Source organism: Rhinatrema bivittatum, chromosome 13 (assembly GCF_901001135.1).
Source record: "Rhinatrema bivittatum chromosome 13, aRhiBiv1.1, whole genome shotgun sequence".
NCBI lineage: Eukaryota > Metazoa > Chordata > Amphibia > Gymnophiona > Rhinatrematidae > Rhinatrema > Rhinatrema bivittatum.
In genome coordinates this window covers 65,610,744-65,632,842 of record NC_042627.1, presented here as the reverse complement: position 1 = coordinate 65,632,842, position 22,099 = coordinate 65,610,744, and the positions used below count along the sequence as shown (strand labels likewise).

General features: G+C 45.1%; 1 protein-coding gene across 1 annotated transcript in view; it reads right to left on the bottom strand.

The window, feature by feature from the left end:
* The window catches only part of LOC115074744 (furin-like), a 73,852-nt gene extending 52,197 nt beyond the window's left edge, over positions 1 to 21,655 (bottom strand). The window contains exons 1-3 of the mRNA XM_029574507.1: positions 21,587 to 21,655; positions 3,991 to 4,086; positions 658 to 786 (exon numbers count right to left, since the gene is read on the bottom strand). Of these exons, the coding sequence (XP_029430367.1) occupies positions 658 to 786; positions 3,991 to 4,086; positions 21,587 to 21,655 (294 nt within the window). The remainder of the gene's footprint in view (positions 1 to 657; positions 787 to 3,990; positions 4,087 to 21,586) is intronic.
* Positions 21,656 to 22,099: the final 444 nt, after the last annotated feature.

Below are 22,099 nucleotides of genomic sequence, written 5' to 3'. Positions count from 1 at the left end.
GTTCACAGCTCCAGCAGGCGCAAGAGGGTTGCATATGGCTGACAGAAAGACACAAGGCTGGCACATAGCAAGTTCTATATTGGAGAGACAATGGGTGAATGCCGGACTATTTTAGCAGTACATCAGCTCTCTCCACCCTCAAATCACCGTAAGCTCACCAACCTTGAGATTCAATTCGAATGACTAACATTTCCTGTCCGTTAAATTTGCCACTGGGGATGGATCCCAAAAAAAATCAACAAATCTGAAAGCGGAGGAAGAGGTTTCCTTTCCTAGGGAACTTGCCACAGGAGAGGGAAGCTGGCCCAAGTGTCTTCTATTTTGAGAGAGATAAGCAGCGGGTTAAGTGCAGCTTCTAATCAACCTGGGAATAAAACGCAGCACAGGCACCTGTATGTGCAGCCATGAAGATCTGCTGTGCTCTCATGTGGAAAATTATACCGACTGACATGACACTCCAAGCTCATAATGTTACCGAACACCATGGCGCAGTCAGATGGATAGCTATGGGCGTCTGACAGATGTTTTTCTAAACGGAGGTGGCAGTAAATGAGGCTGGGTTTGGTTTTTTTTGTTTTTTTTATTACATATCTGCAGCATCCTAAGGCTTAGATAATCTCCAAGGGCCTTTTCCAGGCACCCTATAATTTTACTCACATAATTTCCTTGCAGGTCAGGGTGGTTTTGCTCAATCCCGTCATCTAAGATGGAGACCACAACGCCTTTGCCCGTTAAGCCCTGCGCCCAGGCTCCCTTTACATTCAGGTCACGCTGGTTCAGGTCGCGCTGAAGATTGAAACAGAACGGGATTCAGCTTTTCCCCTGCTTCCAAGAAAATCCTTCTAGCGGCGATAAAAAAACAAAATCCTTTCCGAGAACTACTATGACATCATAATGCAACAAAGCTGCTGCATGACTGATGACATCATAATGTGCTTCCTTGCACTAGAGTTCATACAGACAAGAGAGATAATCCAAAACAATTTGCGCCTTGAAAGGCTGGAGGAGTTTATCCATGCAGTTTTATTACTTTGCTCAATAATATTAAAATACTATTTCAGATCCATATACGAGATAAGTCAAACATTTTGGTGCAGGAAGAAACCATCGTCAAAAGTCTATGGCCAGCTTGGCTTTAAGAGCCGGTGAAAGCCCTGCCAAGCCACAGAGAGCCACCATGCCTGCGGTTTGTAATTAAAATGTAAAGAAAACAGGAAAAGAGCTTGTTTGTCTAGATACTTTTTGGACATACAATACTACAAAGCCAAATTCTGACGCTCAAATCCTTTTTGGGTATTTTTTAGGTTTCCTCCTGCTCTTTTGTGCTTACAGCTCAAATAGGGCCTGGGATCCAGTGCCATATGTCTTCATTCACAACTTCCTGGAGATTGTTTTCCCCTTATTTTTACATTTCCTGCCACCTCAGCGACAGTCCTCAGCTGGGGGGGGCGTGTGCCCCAATGCTCTTTCCTAAACCCTGCAATCACAGGCCCTGAACCCAGCCAACAAGGCATCACTGTAGCACAACGACTGATTCCCTCCCCCCCAGGTCCAACCAGCCCAGGGAGCTGAGCTCTCGGCCCAAGCAACAAAACACAGGTCTTCTGCATGGTGGTGCACAGCTGGCAATTATTTTTAAAATGTGGAATCCAGAACCATATTCTAAAAACAAACAACGAAATCCTTTCGACGTGGCTCCTGCTCCTTTAATTTGCAGTCGCTCAAGTCCTGACAGGTGGCCAGACTGGCTGGAACTGACCACAGGCTGGCAATTTCCACAGGGTCTGGTTTTGAGTTTGTTTGTTTTTTTGCATGTTTTGCCTTTTTGTTTGCAAGTGAACTGAATCTGACAAGACGTCAAAACTTGAATCCACCTGCAAACAGCTTTTCTTAAAATAACAAAAAAAAAAAAAAAAAGTGAAATAAAGCATAAACTGGTCTATGCTGATCGTACTTGTAAGCTTTGAACAGACTTGAGATTCTGGCACTTGGCGCAAAGATGGATGTTAAAAGGGGACGCGTCAAGCTGAAATGCGCCTTTCGATTCATTAAACTGGTGACAGTATTTAAGTTATTACTGGCCACAGCAAACCCTTATATAATCTACCAGAATCTATTTAAGAAAAAGTAGCATGTGGAACTAAAAGCTGTACAGGACCCAGCCACTTCTTAAGCACGGTCTTGCAGGAAGATGACTACGTCAGACCTGATGCACTCTTCAGGTTTCCTGCCACGCTGACAGCACAGCCCAGGAGAGGAAGAGAGCAGACCTGCAAATCACAGAGGAGCTGTGGACAGACAACCGGCCGGGTTCTGCAAAACTAACAGTCACTGCACACTAGCTTTCTGAAAAAAACAAAAACCCCAAAAAACTTTTCCAACAAATGTTTTTAATTTTTTTTTTTTTTTTTTTTAATAAGTTATTACTGTGCAACACCGGGTGGACAGGCTTTTAGAGAGGATTTCAAGTTTCTCATAGAACTAAGGCTGTCACCTGTTCCTAAGGCCTATAAGATTTTAGGAATTAAAATGAGACTGACAGAAACACACACAAAAATAAAAGGCAGATACTGAATTTTAAAATTAATGTGCCATTAAAAACCTAAGCTATGGGCCGCTTTCAATAAAGTGAGTTAAAAAACAAAAAAAGTTCCTTAAAAGAGCAAGTTAAGATCTCAGAAGCACCTGGCGCATTTCAGTTTTATCCACTTTTTAAACATTTTTTAATCTAGCATCCTGAGATTCCTTTTTGGGAGGGGAGGTGGGGTAGAAGGTGCTAGAACTCTCAAATTAAAAACAAGAAAAATATGTTTGCAATTGTACACAAGGCGCAGAATCTTTAAAACCGAGCCAGAGGTCGGCCAGCCCGAAAGCTGCTGATTGCAGAGGTGCCCGGGGAACGCGGCGCCGATAGTGATCTCGCCAGCTGCTAACAAGCCATGGTTTTAACTAATTCCTGCTACAGACTTCCCTCGCCGAGCGCCGCCAGAAGAAAGGGCTTCACTGCTGCTGAGTGGAAGACTATTGGGAGGCTTGGCCTGTACAAATTATTTTTCGACTTTTGCTTTTCATGGCAGTACAAAATACAGCTAAGGGTCGAGTCAACATCAGAGGGAGGGAGGGATGGTGTCTGCTCTAACTTTGCTACAGGCAAAAACAAAAAAAACGCAGAGCAGTTACGGCACGCCACACTGCATTGTGAGGACTTTAAAAGCACAGGGGCTCGTTTTCTTGCATCACTCTTACCAACCCGGGTCACTAATGCGAGGATGAGATGAGTGAATATAGTAATTTAGAAAATTATTTTAAGGCCATGGAATCATGAATGCTTATGAAAGTTGCACCCAGGGTCACTAGCTAAGGCTGAAAGCCCAGACACCCGGTGCTACTGGCCACGAGCCACACTGGTGCCAATTCAACCTGTCTGCACGTAGACACGGCAGAATCCCGACTGGTCTGCTTTTACAGAGAAAAATTCTGCTGGGGGGGCTCATGCTTAGTCGCTTGGTTTGGGAAAACAATGCAGAGCCCCCAGTGATGGCACAACAGTCGCATGACCCCGTGCTCCCCAGCCTGGCGCAACATGGCTGCCACATAGCAAGCACGGCAACAAGTTTTACTGCAATTTTAAGACATGCAGATGAATGTAACTTTTTATTTCTTAAAATGCCCACTTTATGGGGTAAGCGTGTCCCTTTAAAGGGGCACTTCAGGCACACAGGGCTGGAATGTCCCTTTAAAAAGGCAAATTCAAAACAACATTTGAAAAGAATAAAAATGAATTTGAAGAATGCCTCCGTTTTCTTTGGCATGATGTGGGATTTCTTAAGAAATGACATCCAGCCATTATAAAAAGTGCCTGTTAACATGTGAGGCACTTTCGGAGGTAAATACAAACTGCAAGCGACAGGTGACGGGAAATGAAGATTAGTGGTTAAAGCGTAGGGTGAGGAAGGCAGGGAAAATACCGGGAGACCTGTTCCTACTCACCAGGTACCACTGCTGGGGAAATTTGGGATCAGCGGGCTCGGGCAGAATATCTCTCTTCTTCCTTCGCTTTGAGACTTGCTGCTCCAGCCATTGCACCTAGAAAGAAACCAAGATGAGAGGAAAACAAAATAAAACCCCCCAAGGTAACCACCATTCACAACCATGCATTGATCAAAATCCCTCCTGGCCGTCCCGTCAGACACAGGGATAAACCTGCCCCGGAGGGGAAAAAAAAAAAAAAAAAGAGGGCTATGAGCAAGAAGATCTCATTCAATTCCATGAAAATGTTTCACCAGGAAAGAAAAAAAAAATTATATATATATATATATATATATAAATAAACCTGCCCCCTAAACCTTTTCACACTAACGGGTCGATACAGTAAAAAAAAACACGGGAGAGTGGGCAAGCGCCCGCTCTCCCAGCACGCGCACAGGCCACTCTCCTGTGCGTGCGATACAGTAAATAAATTTATTTAAATTAGGCCCGGCGGTAAAAAGAGGCACTAGGGACACTAGCGCGTCCCTAGCACCTCTTTTCGGAAAGGAGCAGCGGCTGTCAGTGGGTTTGACAGCTGACGCTCAATTTTGCCGGCGTCTGTTCTCGAGCCCGCTGACAGCCACGGGTTCGGAAACCGCCAGCAAAATTGAGCTTCCAGTTTGAGTCTCGACAGCCGCCGGCCTATTTCAAATTTTTTTCTTTTTTAAACTTCCGGGATCTCTGACTTAATATCGCCATGATATTTCTGTGCACTTCCCCGGCGCCGGCAGAAATTAACGCCTACCTTTGGGTAGGTACTAATTTCTGAAAGTAAAATTTGCAGCTTGGCTGCACATTTTACTTACTGAATCTCGCGGGAATACCTAATAGGGCCTTCAACAAGCATTTGCATGTTGCGGGCGCTAGGGGTTGGACGCGCGTTTTGGACGCGCTATTACCCCTTACTGAATAAGGGGTAAAGCTAGCGCGTCAAACGTGAGTCCAAATGCCGGCTAACAGTGCGCTCCGTTGGAACGCACTGTTCTGTATTGGCCTGTAAGTCAAGATGATGTTGCATCATGTGCTTGTGATCTCAAGAGAGGACAAAAATTCTGCTGATTTCCCTCTTTACTGGTGCTTAGTTAGAAATGCTGCTTTCCATCATGCAAATGTAATTTCTGCTTTTCTTTAACTGCTCAAATGCTTTTTTTTTTTTTAAAACTCTACCGTCCGCCACGGTGAGATAAAGCATGCTGGCAGCTGTGAACTACAGATACCCTCCCTGCTCCCATTTACAAAGTAATTTGTGCAGAACAAACCGATCTGAGGAGGAGAAATGGATTCCCTACACCAGGGCAAGTCAAACAGCGTGAGAGCCATTTATAATCACTTCGGCTCTCTCTGGCAGGGGAAAGTGTAGCGGAGGAGTCCTGATGCGTGCTCATCTGGCAGTGGCCATCCTAACCAGCTTTTCACTGCAGAGCGTTAAAGAGAGTCCTGGAGATCTGTCCTGCAGCATCCGCTGATGCACGTTTACACTCTTCTCAGAGTTCAGAATCTCCGAGGCGATGAATACATACAACACCTTCCAAGTGACGCCTTACGTTCTGACAGGTAAAAGCACTGGCTGAGAGCTCTAGACTGAACAAAGGTAAAGAGAGAAAAAAAAAATGCCTTTCAAACTATCCTGCAATAACGCAGTGACATTTGGCCCAATAACGTGGGAAGTCGGAGATGAATGCACGCCTGTATCTCCTGTCTGTTTCATATTTGAAAGCCGTCTTGTTTCTTTTACTATACATTTGTGGGAATGAAAAAAAACAACCATATGTCCTATCTTATTACACACAAATTGACCCGACGCCCCTCTCTTGTGCTTCTACACAGTTGGATGTTGCTATAAGAGGTTTCCGACGACTTATCACAGCAAAATCCTTGAGATATGTACATCTGTACAAATGGGAGCATCATTTCAATAATTCACGCATCAGATTGCGTGAGCAGATTCCCTAATATACTCGTATCCCTTTTGCTGGTTTCGGTCCTGTTTCAAAGGAGAAGTGCATCTTAGCACAGGACCGAAACCAGCAAAGGGGATACGAGTATATTAGGGAATCTGCTCGCGCAACCTGATGCGTGAATTATTGAAATGATGCTCCCATTGGTACAGTCGCTCTAACCAATGCAACTGCAGGAAAAAAAAAATCTGTTGGCAGTTTTGATGAGTCTCCGCTGCAGCCTGCTTCCTCTACCCCGGATAGCTGTGAAGAGGGGCAGCTCTAGAGAGGTCACTGTGCACACAGCAAAAACAAGAAAAAAAAAACCCCCCAAACAAAAAGAACACAAGAAACTACATGCACCTTACAGACCACAACTTCTCCCCTAACTCAAGAACTGGGGTGGGTTTGGGGGAACAGCACGAATGCCCAACGCCACAGTTAGCTAAGACAACCCTCCAGCCTTGACAAAAATGTTACCGGTTTCAAACTTGTACTACGTCAACCATTTCCCAGAGTGGAACCATCTCCCAACGTGAATACAATTAGGCACATTCTGCGTACATTGAGGAAGACTCTGTGGGCTACTAAGATCAGGCCCTACTTTCACTGATGGGGGCCAAGTGAATTTATTTATTTATTTTCCTCCCTCAGTTGGACAATCTGAAAGCCTTAACAGATTTGATCAAATATTAGAAATTAAATGTAGGTAGGTGGGGACTGTGGTAATTTACGATTGCTTGCACATCTGGCACTTTTAAGCTCTCTTTTGCATCTTCCAGCAACCTCGCCCCGCGTATCTCCCACACAGAACCTAACACCACTGAAACGCCCAACGCTCTGCTTTAGAGCTGACATCCTCTTTCTTTCACGCTCGCGCCGATCCTGTGCTTAGCAATTCCTTCACGGCCTGCCCGTGTCTGAGAGGCTGGGAGCGGAAGAAGAGGAGGAAACAGTAAGAACGATCTGAAGCCTGGCTGATGGGTCATTACTTCTGATCCGGAGTCAACAGCTCAACATTTCCGAGCCCCGCTCCCAACACCGGCCTGCTTAAAAAAAAAAAAGCCCATCTTTACTAGAATCCAATACCGTTCAAGAAAGAACCTGAATGAGAGGATGAATCCAATGAGTCACTTAAGCTGGATTACAGACACACTACAAGGACATTAGAAGAAAAGCGGCTGTTAACAAACCAAAAAAAAAAAAAGATATCGGTGATGTTAAACACAGGTCTGATAAGTGAGAAATGCGTCCGGTGAGCAGGGCCCGGCTTCAGACCCGCTGGGGATCCAGAGGAAAGACTAAAGCTTCAGTACCAGGCATCCTGAAGCTCAGCCTCAGTGGCATCAGGGAGCTTCCCAAGGGGACGCACCTGGTGCTGAAGCCCTATGCAACTGCCCTGGCTTCTCCCCCTCTACCTGCACCACCAAAATCTAGCAACTTATTGGCTGAATACTAATACAAATGCAACAAGAAGATTTTTTTTTTTTTTTTTTAATATATTTAGCTCATGCTTTTTCACCGCTAGCTCAGTCTGATGTAGGAACAGTTATTTGGCCTTTTTGAGGGGAAACAGAATCCCTGAGTTTGTTTACAAGTTTCGTCCTTCTGCTAATCTATTTTTCTAGGTAATGACAGATAAACGCTAATGTGGAAGTCTTAAAATAATCAGGAACGATAATGCATTTCAGACAGTACAGATGAGTTACAAAGAAAGAAAAAAAAGGAATAGAAATGCCGCGGTCATTAGCGATTTATATTCTAGTGCAGCAGAGCAGTGCAGCCACAGACATACGAACGCTACTCCTACGCACCCGGGGCAAGGGATGACTTGCCCACAGTGGTGGCTGGCAAGATATTAGACTGAGTAGGCAAATTGTTCTGCTCCGACAGCATCTGTGGCAGAGGGAGGAAGGTGTCACCAGCCCTTCAAAATTTGCATTCAGCCAAGTGAAAGTTTTTCTCAAGGAAAAAAAAAAAAAAAAAAGAGCATTCCTATTGCTTTTCTGCAGTTTTGTGGCTTGGATTCCCAAGTCATCAGAATCAGGAAGCAGCAGATGAGAAGCAGACAGCCCAAGGGGGGTCTAGGTACAAAGCAGAGGGGGAGGGCCTCCTATATTAGTTTGAACCGATTTTCATCCAATAATTTCTGGATTTTTGCAAAAGTTAAAAAAAAACAAAAACAAACTCAGTCTGAACCCAATATTCACCTTCATTTGGGCCCTTTAAAGGAGCAAAAGGAGTCCTGCGGCAGAAGTGCAGGTGTGCTGGCTGGCCTTCCCCCTCTCTCGCTGGATCCCCACCAGCCCGTGCGGCTCCAACCTTGGAAGGAAGCCTGCGGAGGAGGCAGTAGCAGCCGCAGGTAAGAAGTGTTTGCTCGCCGAGCTTCTGCCAGCTGCACACCAAAGGGGAATGACACGGGGGGGGGGGAATATGTCGATTAATTTCCACTGGTTTATCCAGCCATTTGTTCCCCCCCGCCTCCTGTCCGGTTTGTTCTGTAGCCATTTGGTATTGCATCCAATTTTGTGAATTGTGAAAAGATGCCATTGTGTCAGTAAAGGACGCCAAAGCTTTGGAGATTTCACAACAAGTTTTCCATGCATACGAAGCATGTTTTTGGATTGCACATGCAGGATGGGGGGGGGGGGGGGGAAGAGAGCTGAATATTGAGCCAGCAGCCAAAACTGGGGGAGGGAAGATGATGGTGCCAGGAAGGGTGGAAAGAAAGAGGATGACTGTGCCAGTGGGGGTGTGGTGTGTGGGGGGGGGGGGGGGGGGGAAGAGACAAGAAAGATGACTGCACCAAAGGAATTGGGGTAGAGATGGTCTTCGTGCCAGGGAGGTGGGGGAGAGAGGGAAGGGAAGGCGACGGTGGGCCACGACATGAAAAGTTGGAAACCAATGGTTTAGAGGTCTGTTTCAGATCTACAGCAAACCATACTAAACTGCTTAGTTTACCAAAACAATCTGCTTAATACGGAGAAATTACTACTTACCTGAATTTCCTTTCCTCTAATGAGGGCAGATCAATCCCACCAGTGGGTTATGCACCTCTGCCAGCAGATGGAGCCAGAGCAAAAGCTGTCATCATAGATATATATATAGTCCCACCCAGATGTCAGCCTGCCAGTATTCTCCGGAAAAGTCAAACTGCGGACAAACTGATTATACTTGATCATCATCATTAACAACCAACCCAACGAGAACACTAAGCTCAGACAAAAGTAGTAACCTATGCACTAAATTAAGGGGCTAGAAAAGCCACGAAGAGCAGGAATCACACTCTGCAATGTTTGCCCTGGAAAGGCTAATCATAATTTAAGCAACAGCAGTCTAAGGAGGGTCTGGGACTGACCTGCTCTCTCTGGAGGAAAGGAAATTATTATTATTTGCGGATGAAACTAAGATCTGCAACAGAGTGGACACGACTGAAAGAGCAGAGAGAATGAAAAGTGATTTAAGAAAGCTTGAAGAATGGTCAAAGATTTGGCAGCTGGGATTCAGTGCCAAGAAGTGCAGAGTCCATGCATCTGGGGTGCGGTAATCCACAAGAGCCGTATGTGATGGGGGGGGGGGGGGGGGGGGGGGGGGGGGGGGTGGAAGGGCTCTTGTGCACGGAGCAAGAGAGGGACCTTGAGGTGATGGTGTCCTTGTACAGGTCCTTGAGGAAGCCTCACCTGGAGTACTGTGTTCAGTTCTGGAGACAGTCTCTCAAAAGGGATAGAGACAGGAGGGAGGCGGTCCAGAGAAGGGCAAAAAAAATGGGGGTGGGGTCTGTATCGGAAGACCTACGAGGAGAGGGTGGTTGCCTGGAATGCCCTTCCAGAGGAGGTGGTGAAGAAGAGAAACAGTCAAAGAATTCAGACGGCCATGGGATAAAAACATTGTGGATCTCTAAAGGCTAGAGGATGGGAATGAGGAAAGCGTACAGGGGGTAACTTGCTGGTGCGATGATTACTTCCCTTAGCAGAAGGCAAGGAGATTACTACCCTTAACCAATATGCTTTGATGCTTTTAATGCAACTGCAACATTGCTCCCCGCTTAGACGGCAGGGGGGAAAGAGGAATTGGATTCAGAAGACCACCGAGGGCCCAGACTTCCATGGTCTAGGATACCTATACGCAGACATAAGGGAAAAAGCCCAGGACTGCTTCTATGGCCCGGTCCTAAAGGAAACGAAGAAAGCATGCATGGGGGTAACTTGCTGGTGCAGCGGTTACTGCCCTTATGGGCTGGATTTTTAAAAATCGGCCGCGCGCTGCATGCATTTTAAAAAGGGCCCGGCCCTGACAAATGGACGGGTCAGCTGCCGGCGCGCGCAAGTTACTTCAGGTTGGGCCCTGAAGTATCTTGCGGAATAAAAAGGTAAAAAAATAAAAAATAAAAAAAGTTTTAGAGGGTGGGGAGGAGAGGGGAAGGGAGGTTAGGGTAGGGGTTAGGAAAGTTCCCTCTCAGTCCGCTCCTAAATTGGAGCGGACTGGGAGGAAACCGGGGGGGAGCTCCGATCTCGTCGCCGCGCAAATTTGCTAAAATTTTACCCCCCCCCTTGCACGTGCTGCCCGCACATATGTGCGTGGATTATAAAATCCGGCATGTATATGCGCCCGGCCCACGTATTTTATAACATGTGCGCGCCGGTGCGCACGTTATAAAATGGCGCGTCCACGTGCGCACGTTTTAAAATCTACCCTTTAAACTAATAAGCCTTGAAAAACTTTTGATGCAACTCCGACATCGCTCTCTGCTTTAACGGCAGGGGAAAAGGGGAACTGGATTTAGACAACAACCAACAGGAGCCCTGACTTATGGTTTGGGGAACTGATAAGCATGGGAGCAACCTGCGCAGAGCAGCCGTTACCACCCTTAACAGAAGGCATGGGATTGCTACCCTTACCCAATAAGCTTTAATGCAACTGCAACCTCGCTCTCTGCTTCGAAGGAGGGGGTGGAGGGAAAGAGAAATTTGGATTTAGAGACAACCAACAGGAGCCCTGACGTATGGTTTGGGGAACTGATAAGCATGGGAGCAACCTGCGCAGAGCAGCCGTTACCACCCTTAACAGAAGGCATGGGATTGCTACCCTTACCCAATAAGCTTTAATGCAACTGCAACCTCGCTCTCTGCTTCGAAGGAGGGGGTGGAGGGAAAGAGAAATTTGGATTTAGAGACAACCAACAGGAGCCCTGACTTATGGTTTGGGGAACTGATAAGCATGGGAGCAACCTGCGCAGAGCAGCCGTTACCACCCTTAACAGAAGGCATGGGATTGCTACCCTTACCCAATAAGCTTTAATGCAACTGCAACCTCGCTCTCTGCTTCGAAGGAGGGGGTGGAGGGAAAGAGAAATTTGGATTTAGAGACAACCAACAGGAGCCCTGACTTATGGTTTGGGGAACTGATAAGCATGGGAGCAACCTGCGCAGAGCAGCCGTTACCACCCTTAACAGAAGGCATGGGATTGCTACCCTTACCCAATAAGCTTTAATGCAACTGCAACATCGCTCTCTGCTTCGAAGGAGGGGGTGGAGGGAAAGAGAAATTTGGATTTAGAGACAACCAACAGGAGCCATGACTTTTTTTTTTTTTTTTTTTTTAAACACAGTCTGGAGTAGTGATGCGCAGACATTAAGGAAAAAGAAAATGCAGGACTACTTCTATGGACGAGTCCAAAAGCAAAGCACGGCAAGCAGTACCGACCGATACATGGGGGTAAACCTGCACGGTGCGGCAGATACGGTACTGCCATGGGAAGCTTGCTGGACAGGCTGGATGGCCCACTGGACCTTTTCTACGTTTTGTTTCTATGGTTCATTTCCTACTGCATCGAATGCATTTAAAAATCAACAAAATGAAGACAATTTCCAAAAGGATTCGCGCTCTTAAAACTGGGTTTTGCACACATGAAGCGGGCTTTGGAAAATTGGTAAAATAGCACGTTACACTTACACATGCAACTCCTATGAAAACTAACTCTAGTATGTGTAAGTCAATTATTTGAGCTTTTGATAGGAATACAGTAATACACATATCTTTAAGGAATCTCTTTTGAAAGGAAAGAAAGCAGAATTGATGAAAATACCATCCCCCCAGCTGATTTCCTCCATGACATGAGGATGACAGAAGGAAAATAGTGGCCTTATGCATAAAAAAAATAAAAATAAACTGAAGCCACAGAGACCAGGGGCTAAACCAGAAAGAAAACAGTCCCCAAGCAGTTTCTTTTATTATATGCCTAATGAACTTTAAGAGACAGGGGCACGAAAATAATGGCGCTCCCTACAATGTATATCCATCAGTTTTTCAAATATGCATCCATACCTTTTCAGACTGCCACGGCAGAGCTGTGTTTGATGTCAGGGTCAACATTCGTTGGAAACTCAGAACGTGATGTCCCTGGCAGGAAAGGAGCACAAAAGATGTGCTTCACTGTGCCTTTGAAATGGACAAAAAAAAAAACCCACCTCACGACCATTGCCCTCTCACAGTCCAACCAGATAAATATTTCTCAAAGCAAATTACGGCCCTGTTGTCCAAATGCCAAAATCAATTATCCCCCTACAGGCTGCTCTACTGCAGCGGGTATTTAAGAGGTGGTACACGTACGTACAGAGGAATACAGGACACTTCACGCACTAAGTTATCGTACACAATGTAATCAAACCTTATGGGACTGGCGGGGCTTAGAAATTTGTGTTCTACATGTTTCTGCCAGTCGGAACTTAATATGCCTTTTACTAGAGTAATTTAGCTACCAGTGTGCTTCGTGTTATCAGGGGCAAAACGGTTTCGGACCTGGTTTTGTCCCATTACACTGACGGGACTTGAAATTCCAATCTCCCTAAGAAATAGCAAGGCCGCAAATCCAGAGATGAAACGCGATCACCTGATAACCCAACCTCAAGTCGTTCTCTTACAAAAACACGAGGTAAAGTGGCGCAAAACAGACTTCCAGATCGAGAAATGAGGAAGAGTCAAACCAGCTCTCTGACGGAGCCTGGCAATTTTTTTTTTTTTTTAACATCATTCTGTGCCTTTGTGGGAAAAGGCAAAGAGAGCGATATTGGGAGCCAGTGGTAAATTTTATGCTGGCTCATGGACCCGGAAACCTTTTTTTGGCAGGGTCAGCAGCCTACATGGGCTGCAGGGGAGAGGAGGCCGCGGCATCAGTTGCTGTCTCTTTATTGTCACTTGGGTCCTGGAGACACGGGCAGGCACCAGCGAAGAGGACAAGGAGGCTTGAAAAGAGATTGCTGTGCTGGCGGGAGAAGGGAGACTGCTGGGAACGGTGAGGCAGGGGCAATGATTGCAGAGGAGGAAACAGAGACTGCTGGGAAAGAGCGAGAGAGATGGAGAGAGAAAGAGTGCTAAGGGCGAGGAGGGTAGTTGAGACAGGTTCACACCTCAGTAGCTACTTGGGAAGGTTGGGTGGACAGAGCGAGAGAAGGTTGACACGGCCATCCCAACTCCCCTCCTCCCTCGGATACCATTTTTTTTCTTCCCAAAATTATAAAATCAGCCACTGGCCAGGGTGCTGTGTGTGCACCTGCAGGGGTGGGAACAGGCCATGTCAAAATGCCTTGCAGAAAATGGTGCGAATCAGCTTTTAGGATGAAGCAAGCAGGGGAGGACAGAGTGATCTGGAGCCCAAGCAGTAAGAGTCACTGGCCCCTAACCTCCCCATCTGAGAGGGCGGTGCACCTTCGGACACTGCCGGATTGCACAATGGTCAGTCCGCCCCTGTGCCACAGAGATTAGACAATGAGTAACAGCATAATCAGACTTTCACCCAGCACCACAGCTTGAATTACAATCAGGGGGGACCAGGCCTCTCTCCTCCCAGAGATGTGAAGAGCTTTCCAAAGTTCATTGTACTGATGTACCTAGAATGGGGATTATTTCAATTAATAATTTGTAGGATGCTTGAATACACATGGATTACCGTAAATGATCTGGGGGGGAGGAGAGAAGCTATTCCACACAGGGAGCTTACTTGCCAAACCAGCAGGATGTCAACTCAAACATCGTCCCTAAAGTACTCACCAAAAACTGGACGGAACCCCCCCCAAAAAATCCCAAAAACTAAAGATTAACATAATCCCAGCTCCAGCAATGTACTTCCTGGCCATTCTTCCAAGCACTGGCCACAGGCATGCATGATGCTGAAGTGCAGCAACTGCGTGCCCTGGGATTCAGCTTGGAAGAAAACTGCCGTATGAATCCAAACTATAATGAAGTTTACAAAAACTATTGAACTTTTTTATTTTTATTAAATAAAAAAACAGCTGTTTGATCAATTCATTCAAGAAAGATGCTGCAACCGATTGCAAAGCTCTGGGGGATGCTTTCACTGTGCAGAGGACAGCAATGTTAGCCTGCCAAAATTAAACAGGGGGCGGAAACCCTCAACTGAGTAACCTCAGAGATGAGACCCCTTTATTGATTTATAACTGGTTTTCCAATGGATAATATACTGTAGTCGCAGAGAACCCCACCACCAATTCCCTAACGTCCTTCCGTTAAACCCCAAAGAAGTCTGCCATTTTTAAAGGATTAGAAATAAAGCTAACGGCAAGCAAGATGAAAGTCAAACAGCACACAAGTAGCCATCTGAACGGCAAGCACACTCTTATTCAGCCTAATTTCTTCATTATTATGATACCATTCAAAAATAGGATGATGCGAGCTGCACAAACTCTTATCAATAGAGTACCAAGGTCAGGATAGGGCGTCCCATCGTCTTGACAAACGTTTGCCAAATCCTTCTGATCGAAAAGCTTAATCACAAGACGGGCGAGAACGTAAATCCCTCCTTCCTGTGACTCTGCAGTAAGTAAAGCCACAGAAAACCAAAATCTAGTTCTGCCCGAGCTCCAGCTGTCACCGCAGCAGACTCAGATTACTTTATGGGCATGGGCCGATTTTCACATGGGCTGCCAAAGTTATTTTAACCATTTCATGGATTAAAGGGAACAGAATTTATTAAAAAAAAAAAAAAAAAAACCCAAAAACACACTGTGCCTAACAGCAAGATGCAAATCACAGGATACAGAAAGGTCAAGAACATAAGAACATAAGAAATTGCCATATTGGGTCAGACCAAGGGTCCATCAAGCCCAGCATCCTGTTTCCAACAGAGGCCAAACCAGGCCACAAGAACCTGGCAATTACCCAGACACCAAGAAGATCCCATGCTACTGATACAATTAATAGCAGTGGCTATTCCCTAAGTCAACTTGATTAATAGCAGTTAATGGATTTCTCCTCCAAGAACTTATCCAAACCTTTTTTAAACCCAGCTACACTAACTGCACTAACCACAGCCTCTGGCAACAAATTCCAAGGTTCTCGCGCCGGTCCGTACTGTAGCAGCTCCCTTACTGCTTGGAGCCAGGGGGAAGTCCGTTAAGCTCACAATCCTTCCCAAAAGCAGCAAATTCAAAATGTCCCTACTGGGGTACTGGGGTACATTACCTGAGGTCATAGCACCTAATTTCCTGTTGCCAGTCCGAGTTGAAGGGGTCTGGCTCCCTTGCTCATCGGGTTCTCTCCGAGTTTCCCCACCAGTCTCTTCAATCTGAGAAAGCCCCAGGTGGCCTTTACACCCCCCCTACTCTGATACCGTCCCCCTCTCCAGGCTCTCCCCCACTCCCATCAACTCCTAACCGTGGATGGGTAGGGGATCCACCACCCTGCCCTCTTCGAACTCCAACCCACCGGTTGGGCAGCAAAATACGTCAGAGCTTCAGGGGGCATGAGGGTGCCTGAGCCAACGGTGCCGTGAGACTATTATGCCCAGGGCTCCCCTCGCCCCATTATGCGCTGGAAGCACAGGGGCTCACAGTGTCACCAGATGGCCCCTTGGTAAAGCCAGCTGAGAGGCTCAGGCCCAAAGTCGACAGCCCAGAAGGAAGGTAACATCATAAGATTGTGTTTCGTTCGGGTACGGTCGGGAGTTTCCTTGTAAGTGCTGTGATGAAGTTGGGGCCCTGTGTACATGCTATTAAAACAGTTGCATTTTCGGGAGCAGCTGGCAGGGAAGATAACCAAACTGCCTGTTAAAAGAGATTTCTTTGGGTGGGGGAAGAGACTCAGCAAAACCTGCTAGGTTCCTTAAACTGTTAACCTCTGGCCGAGCCGGACCAAGTGGACTTGCAGGGGATTCGGTGCTCTCGCATTAGCTCCAAAGCCAGGCCTGCTATGGACCCGGGGAATGGACTCTCCAATCAGGAGCATGCACATCTGTAATAACAGTGTGTCCAAGGGGCCAGCAATAAAAAAATGTTGCCTAAAGGAAGAGGCCACACCTTGATAAGGCCAATAAATGTTTACAAGATAATCAGCTTTTAGGACTTCTCCCTTCTTCGGAATGGTTCTTTCAGGATTAATGTCATCAAATAATTACACGGTGTTGTCTAATGATGTCGGCTCCCGAAAGCAACTGTTCCCAGTGCCAATCCATTTTTACACTGCAGTAACAAAGATAAAAGTAGGGATTTTTTTTTTTTAAACCAGTAGAATAAGGAGTCATTACCCCGATGTCACAGAACATCCTCATGTAGGGAAGGCATAGTGACTCAGTTTTACAAACAACTTATTTTACTACTGAATTTAATTTTTTTTTTAATGTATGCATGCTTGTTTTGTATTGTGTTGTCATCTATGTATCCATTTGTAATCTGCTCAGAACATACTATGGAGATCGTAGACAAATTAAAAAAATAAATTCCAAGAAGATTGCTTTAAAGCAAATCAAAACATTTTCTTTTACTTAATTCCTGCCTTTGATGAAAGATGCAATGCACTGTCAGTCTTTTTTTTTTTTTTTTTTAAACTTGAAAAATGTTTCTAGCAAAAAAAGTATGCACCTGCAATTCATGGTCTAAGAAAAAACAAACAATCAATCAAAAATGTCTCTTATTCAATCTACGGACATTCTTTGAAATGAACAGATAAATGCACTGCCTCAGAATACGTCTGATTGCCATCTGCTCTGGACCATCACTTCACTTTGAATGCTTTCCAATAAACGCTCCCTGCAGTGCATCAGTTTCAAACCAATGGCCAATCTAGTGACTATTACCCATGCTTTATTCTGGTACTTTTCTCTGAAGAATTCTTAATCAAAACAATCCAACACCCCCTTAGCAAATTAGCCCAGTCTGGGAGGCAGGGAGAACACCAATGTAGCCACATGATTTCCATAAAACGAATTTCATTCCTTAGGTTTGCAGCCTTCAAGAAAGGCAATGGATTATCAGAGTCCCCACATGCCACAGTATCTAGCAACAAAACAAAATGAAAGCTTCAAATATATATACCATACCCAAGCATAATTAAAAATAAATAAATAAATAAATAAATAAAAAGATCCACCCCAAAAAGTGATATATCAATTTCTAAAGGACCTGCTAGCAAGGGACTAAGTTCCACTATCCCTACACATTATGCTATTATAATGGTACACGATGCATGGGGGTAACCCGCATGGAGCGGCAGTTACTACCCTTAACGGAACACATGGGGATAACCTGCATGGAGCGGCAGTTACTGTCCTTAACAGACACATGGGGGTAACCTGCACAGAGCGGCAGTTACTACCCTTAACGGAACACATGGGGATAACCTGCACGGAGCGGCAGTTACTGTCCTTAACAGACACATGGGGGTAACCTGCACAGAGCGGCAGTTACTACCCTTAACAGACACATGGGGGTAACCTGCACGGAGCAGCAGTTACTACCCTTAACGGAACACATGGGAATAACCGGCACGGAGCGGCAGTTACTGTCCTTAACAGACACATGGGGGTAACCTGCACAGAGCGGCAGTTACTACCCTTAACGGAACACATGGGAATAACCGGCACGGAGCGGCAGTTACTGTCCTTAACAGACACATGGGGGTAACCTGCACAGAGCGGCAGTTACTACCCTTAACAGACACATGGGGGTAACCTGCACGGAGCAGCAGTTACTACCATAACGAAATTGTTGGGCAGACTAGATGGGCCATTTGATCTTTATCTGTTGTCATTACTATGTTACTAATGCACTATTAAAATTGATTGTAATCTGCTGAGATACCATTCCTGGAAAAAAGTGGAATATCAAATGTTTGTAAATATAGTAATGGGATTTTTTTTGGACTCTTCATGACTGGGTCAAGACCATAAAAACTGCAAAATCATGTCCCAAAATGTCTCTCCTTCACTCTTCAAAAGATATATTTAAATTCTTCAGAATTATTTTTTTTTTAAGTATCCTATACAACATGTGCAAAAAAACATCCTTCTAAAGAATTGCATGCAAAAGAACACTAGTTTAAAAACTTTAATAAGTGGTGCTGTTTTAACTGAAAACAAAACAAACCTTTTTAAATTAGTGTTTTGCATGAGATTTTAGAAAGATTTTTTTTTGTGTTAAAACATTTTCTGAATAATTTAAATTAGTTAAAAAAATTAAAAATAAAGATGACATTTAGGGTATATGATTATGCAATTTTTGTTACCTGGGTCCAGTCATGAATGGAAGTCCAAAAAATGTTATAAGAAAGTACCTTTTATTCAAGGCTTGATATGGCCAGTGTTGATTAGCACACATTGTGGATTATAATTATAGTAAAACAAATACTTTCTGTTGTCCACTCTCCCGGGTATCTCAAGCACTAGGCCTGACTCTTGACCACGGGCGAGTCTTCCAATCAACGAAACACGGCAGAGACACATTCCGTGGCGGGGCTTCCATCCACAGAGCACACCCCAGTTTCAGAAGCCTCTGCTCACTTGGCAAGAAGCAAAAGCTCCTAGAAAAATAAGAAATACGATACCGGATCAGAGCAAAGGGTCCCATCCAGCCCAGCGTCCTGCCTCAGACCGTGGCCAATCCAGGATCCCAGAAGAATAGATCCAATCCTTCTTACCCGTAACCAGGGGACAAGCAGTGGCTTTTCCCCAAACTCTAAATGACGAATGATGGTTTATGGACTTTTCCTCCAGGACCTTGCCACACCTTTTAAAGTCAGTGACGCTGCTTTTACCAACCCTGCTGGAAACCAATGCCAAAAGTGTAAGTAACCGTTCCCCCCCTCATGATTTTATAGACCTCTATCATATCTCCCCTCAGCCGTCTCTTCTCCAGGCTGAAGTATCCAACCTCTTTGGATTTTCTTCACAGGGGCGCTGTCCCATCCTCTTTTATCATTTTGGTCACCTCTCTCTGTATCTTTTCTACCTGCACGTTACGTTTTTTGACCAGAAATGCACACAGGTCTCAAGGTGTGGTCGCACCGTGGAGCCAGGGGCAGCAGAATGCCTTTTTGGTTTGAGGGGGGGGGGGGCATGCAAACTGCCCCCAACTCCGCCTCAAACTCCATCCCCATTTATCATTCGCTTATACACATTGGGTCTGGGGAGGAAGGAGCGTTAAGATCCGGAAATAGAAAGAGAGGAGATCAGAATGGAGGGAAATAAAGAAGGAATCTTAGGCAGGAGAGGAGAGAGGTAAGGGATGAGGAGAGAGAGGGGGAGGAGAGGATGGGAGAGTCAGGGAGAATAAGAAAGGGAATGGGAGAAAGGGGGGAGAGGAGTGGGATGGATCAGGTGGGAAGCAAGGGTGTACTGGAGATGGGGGTGGAAGAGAAGTAAGAGAGAGCTAGAACTAGGGGATAGGAGGAAAAGGAGGGAAGATTGGGATGGGGTGGAGAAGAAGGAAGCCACAACTCATCACACCTCCATCCCCCTCTTTCCCTTATTCCCCCCCTTCCAAAGCCACTTTGATCTCACTCTCCCTTCCTCCCCACCCTTCATTCATCCTGGTTCACTCCCTACTCCCCCCCACACACAAACCCACTCACCCAGGTTCATTCCTGCCCCATTCCATCTTTCTCCCTCTCCCCGCTACGCTCCCCAGTTCACTCCATCCCTCTCTCCCCCCATAATCCAGTTTACTCTTTCCCTCCTTTGCCCCTCGCATTCCCAGTACATTTTGTTCCTTCCCCCTACACCTGAGATCAGTTCACCACCTTCCTTACCCCCCGATCCCCGGTTTACTGTCCCTCCCTCCCTCCCCAGTTTCACTCAGTCCCTCCCTTCTGCTCTTCCCATCCCCAGTTCACTCCATCTCTATCCTTCCCGATCCCCGGTGCGTTCACTCCCCCCTCACCCTGGGGTTGCCGAGTCTCTCCCTCTATGAGCCCGGGGATCCCCTCACTTACCACTGATTGATTTAGATGAAATGGGAAGCTTTGAGTGCCGTCACTGGCACCACAGGGCTCCTGTCTCATCTTCCTTCTGTTTGTCTTAATCAGTGATGATTAAGGGGATGGAAGGGGACAATTCAACACTTTTTTTTTTTAAAGTCCCTCTCTCATAGAAAATTTGGTAAGCAGGAGGGGGAGGAGTTGGCCAAATATATTTTGGGGCCTCCCCTTCAGACACCTATGCATGGAGTGATATAAAGGTTTCATGATATCCTCCGTTTTATTTTACATTCCTTTCTTAAACATGCCTAACATTCTTTTCGGGTTGGTTTTTTTTTGTTTTTTTTAAACCTTCACCCTGTAACGAACAGATTCCAAAGTTTTGTCCAGAGTGATTCCTTTTCTTGGGTGGGGACACCTACTATGTAACCTGGCATAGTTGCCTATAGTTTGAATTATTCTTCCCTATACCCATCACTTTGCAAACTGTGCACATTAAATTACATCTGCCATTTAGATGTGCAAAACCCCAGGTCTTGCAGGGTCCTCTTGCAATTCCTCACAATAGTCTTGTGATCCAACAACTTTGAATAATTGTGTGTCATCCGATTGCCTCACTCATCACTCCCTTTTCCACATCATTTATAAAATATATTAAAAAGCTCCAGTCTCTAGAGGCTCGCTACTATTTACCTTTCTCTATTGTGAGAAATAACCATTCATTCCTACTTCCTTTCCTATTCTTTAGCCAAATACCAATCCATAACAGGACATTGCCTGCTATGCCATGACTTTTTAATTTCCTGATGGTCTCTCATGAGGGACCTTTTTCAAACGCCTTCTGAAAATCCAAATACACTATATCAACTGACTCACCCTTGTCTACATATTTAACGCCTTCAAAAAAATCCAATTGTAATGCAAGACTTCCCTTTGCTAAATCCATGTTGACTGCGCCCAGTTAGTTTCCGTCTATCCTAATGGTCAGTAAATTAAAATTTTGGTAATAATCAAAATGGTGTACAATAAAATATAATTATTAAAATATATAAGTTATACACAGCTAAAAAAAACCCCCACAAAACCTAAGATCAATACATAAAACATATCACTTAAATAACTAGAAACAATATCAATGTAACAAAACCTAAGAATAAGTAATTTTGTTCTTCAGAATAGCATCTAGCATATTGTCTGGCACAGATCAGGTTCTCTGGTCTGTAGTTTCCCAAATCACCCTCTCAGCCCCTTTTAAAAACTGGCATTACTCTCCAATCCTTAGATATGCTGATTTGAATAAGAAGTTAGAGATTACTAATAAGTCAGCAATTTCATTTTTCTAGTTTTCAGAACTGTGGTTATATACCATCTGGTCCCACTGATTTGTTACTCTTTAGTTTGTCAATTTGCTCTATTACCTCATACTGGTTCACTTCAATTTGATTCAATTCCTCTGAATCAGAACCCTCAAAGAATGTTTCTGGCATAGGACCATTTTCACAGCATTCACAACATTTCACAAAATACTATAAAAATTTGTGGTTGGGGGAGGGAATTTAGGAGCTTTACATAGGTATCTCCCAACATCCTCCTGAGCGAAGACTTGAAGCAAAGAATTCATTTAGTTTTTCTGCAATGACCTTATCTTCCCTGAGTGCCCCTTTAACTCCTTGGTTATCTGGTGATCCAACCCACTCCCTTCATAGATTTTTTTTTTTTTACTTCAAATATACTTGGAAAAAGTATTTTCAGTTTTTTTCCTTCAAATTCTCTTTTGGCCTGCCTTATTAATGTTTTCCATCTAACTTACCAGTACTTATGCTTTTTCCTATTTTCTTCATTTTGATCCACCTTCCAGATTTTGAAATATGTTTTTGGCTTTAATAACCTTTTCACCTCACCTTTTAACCATGCTGGCAGTCGTTTCTGCA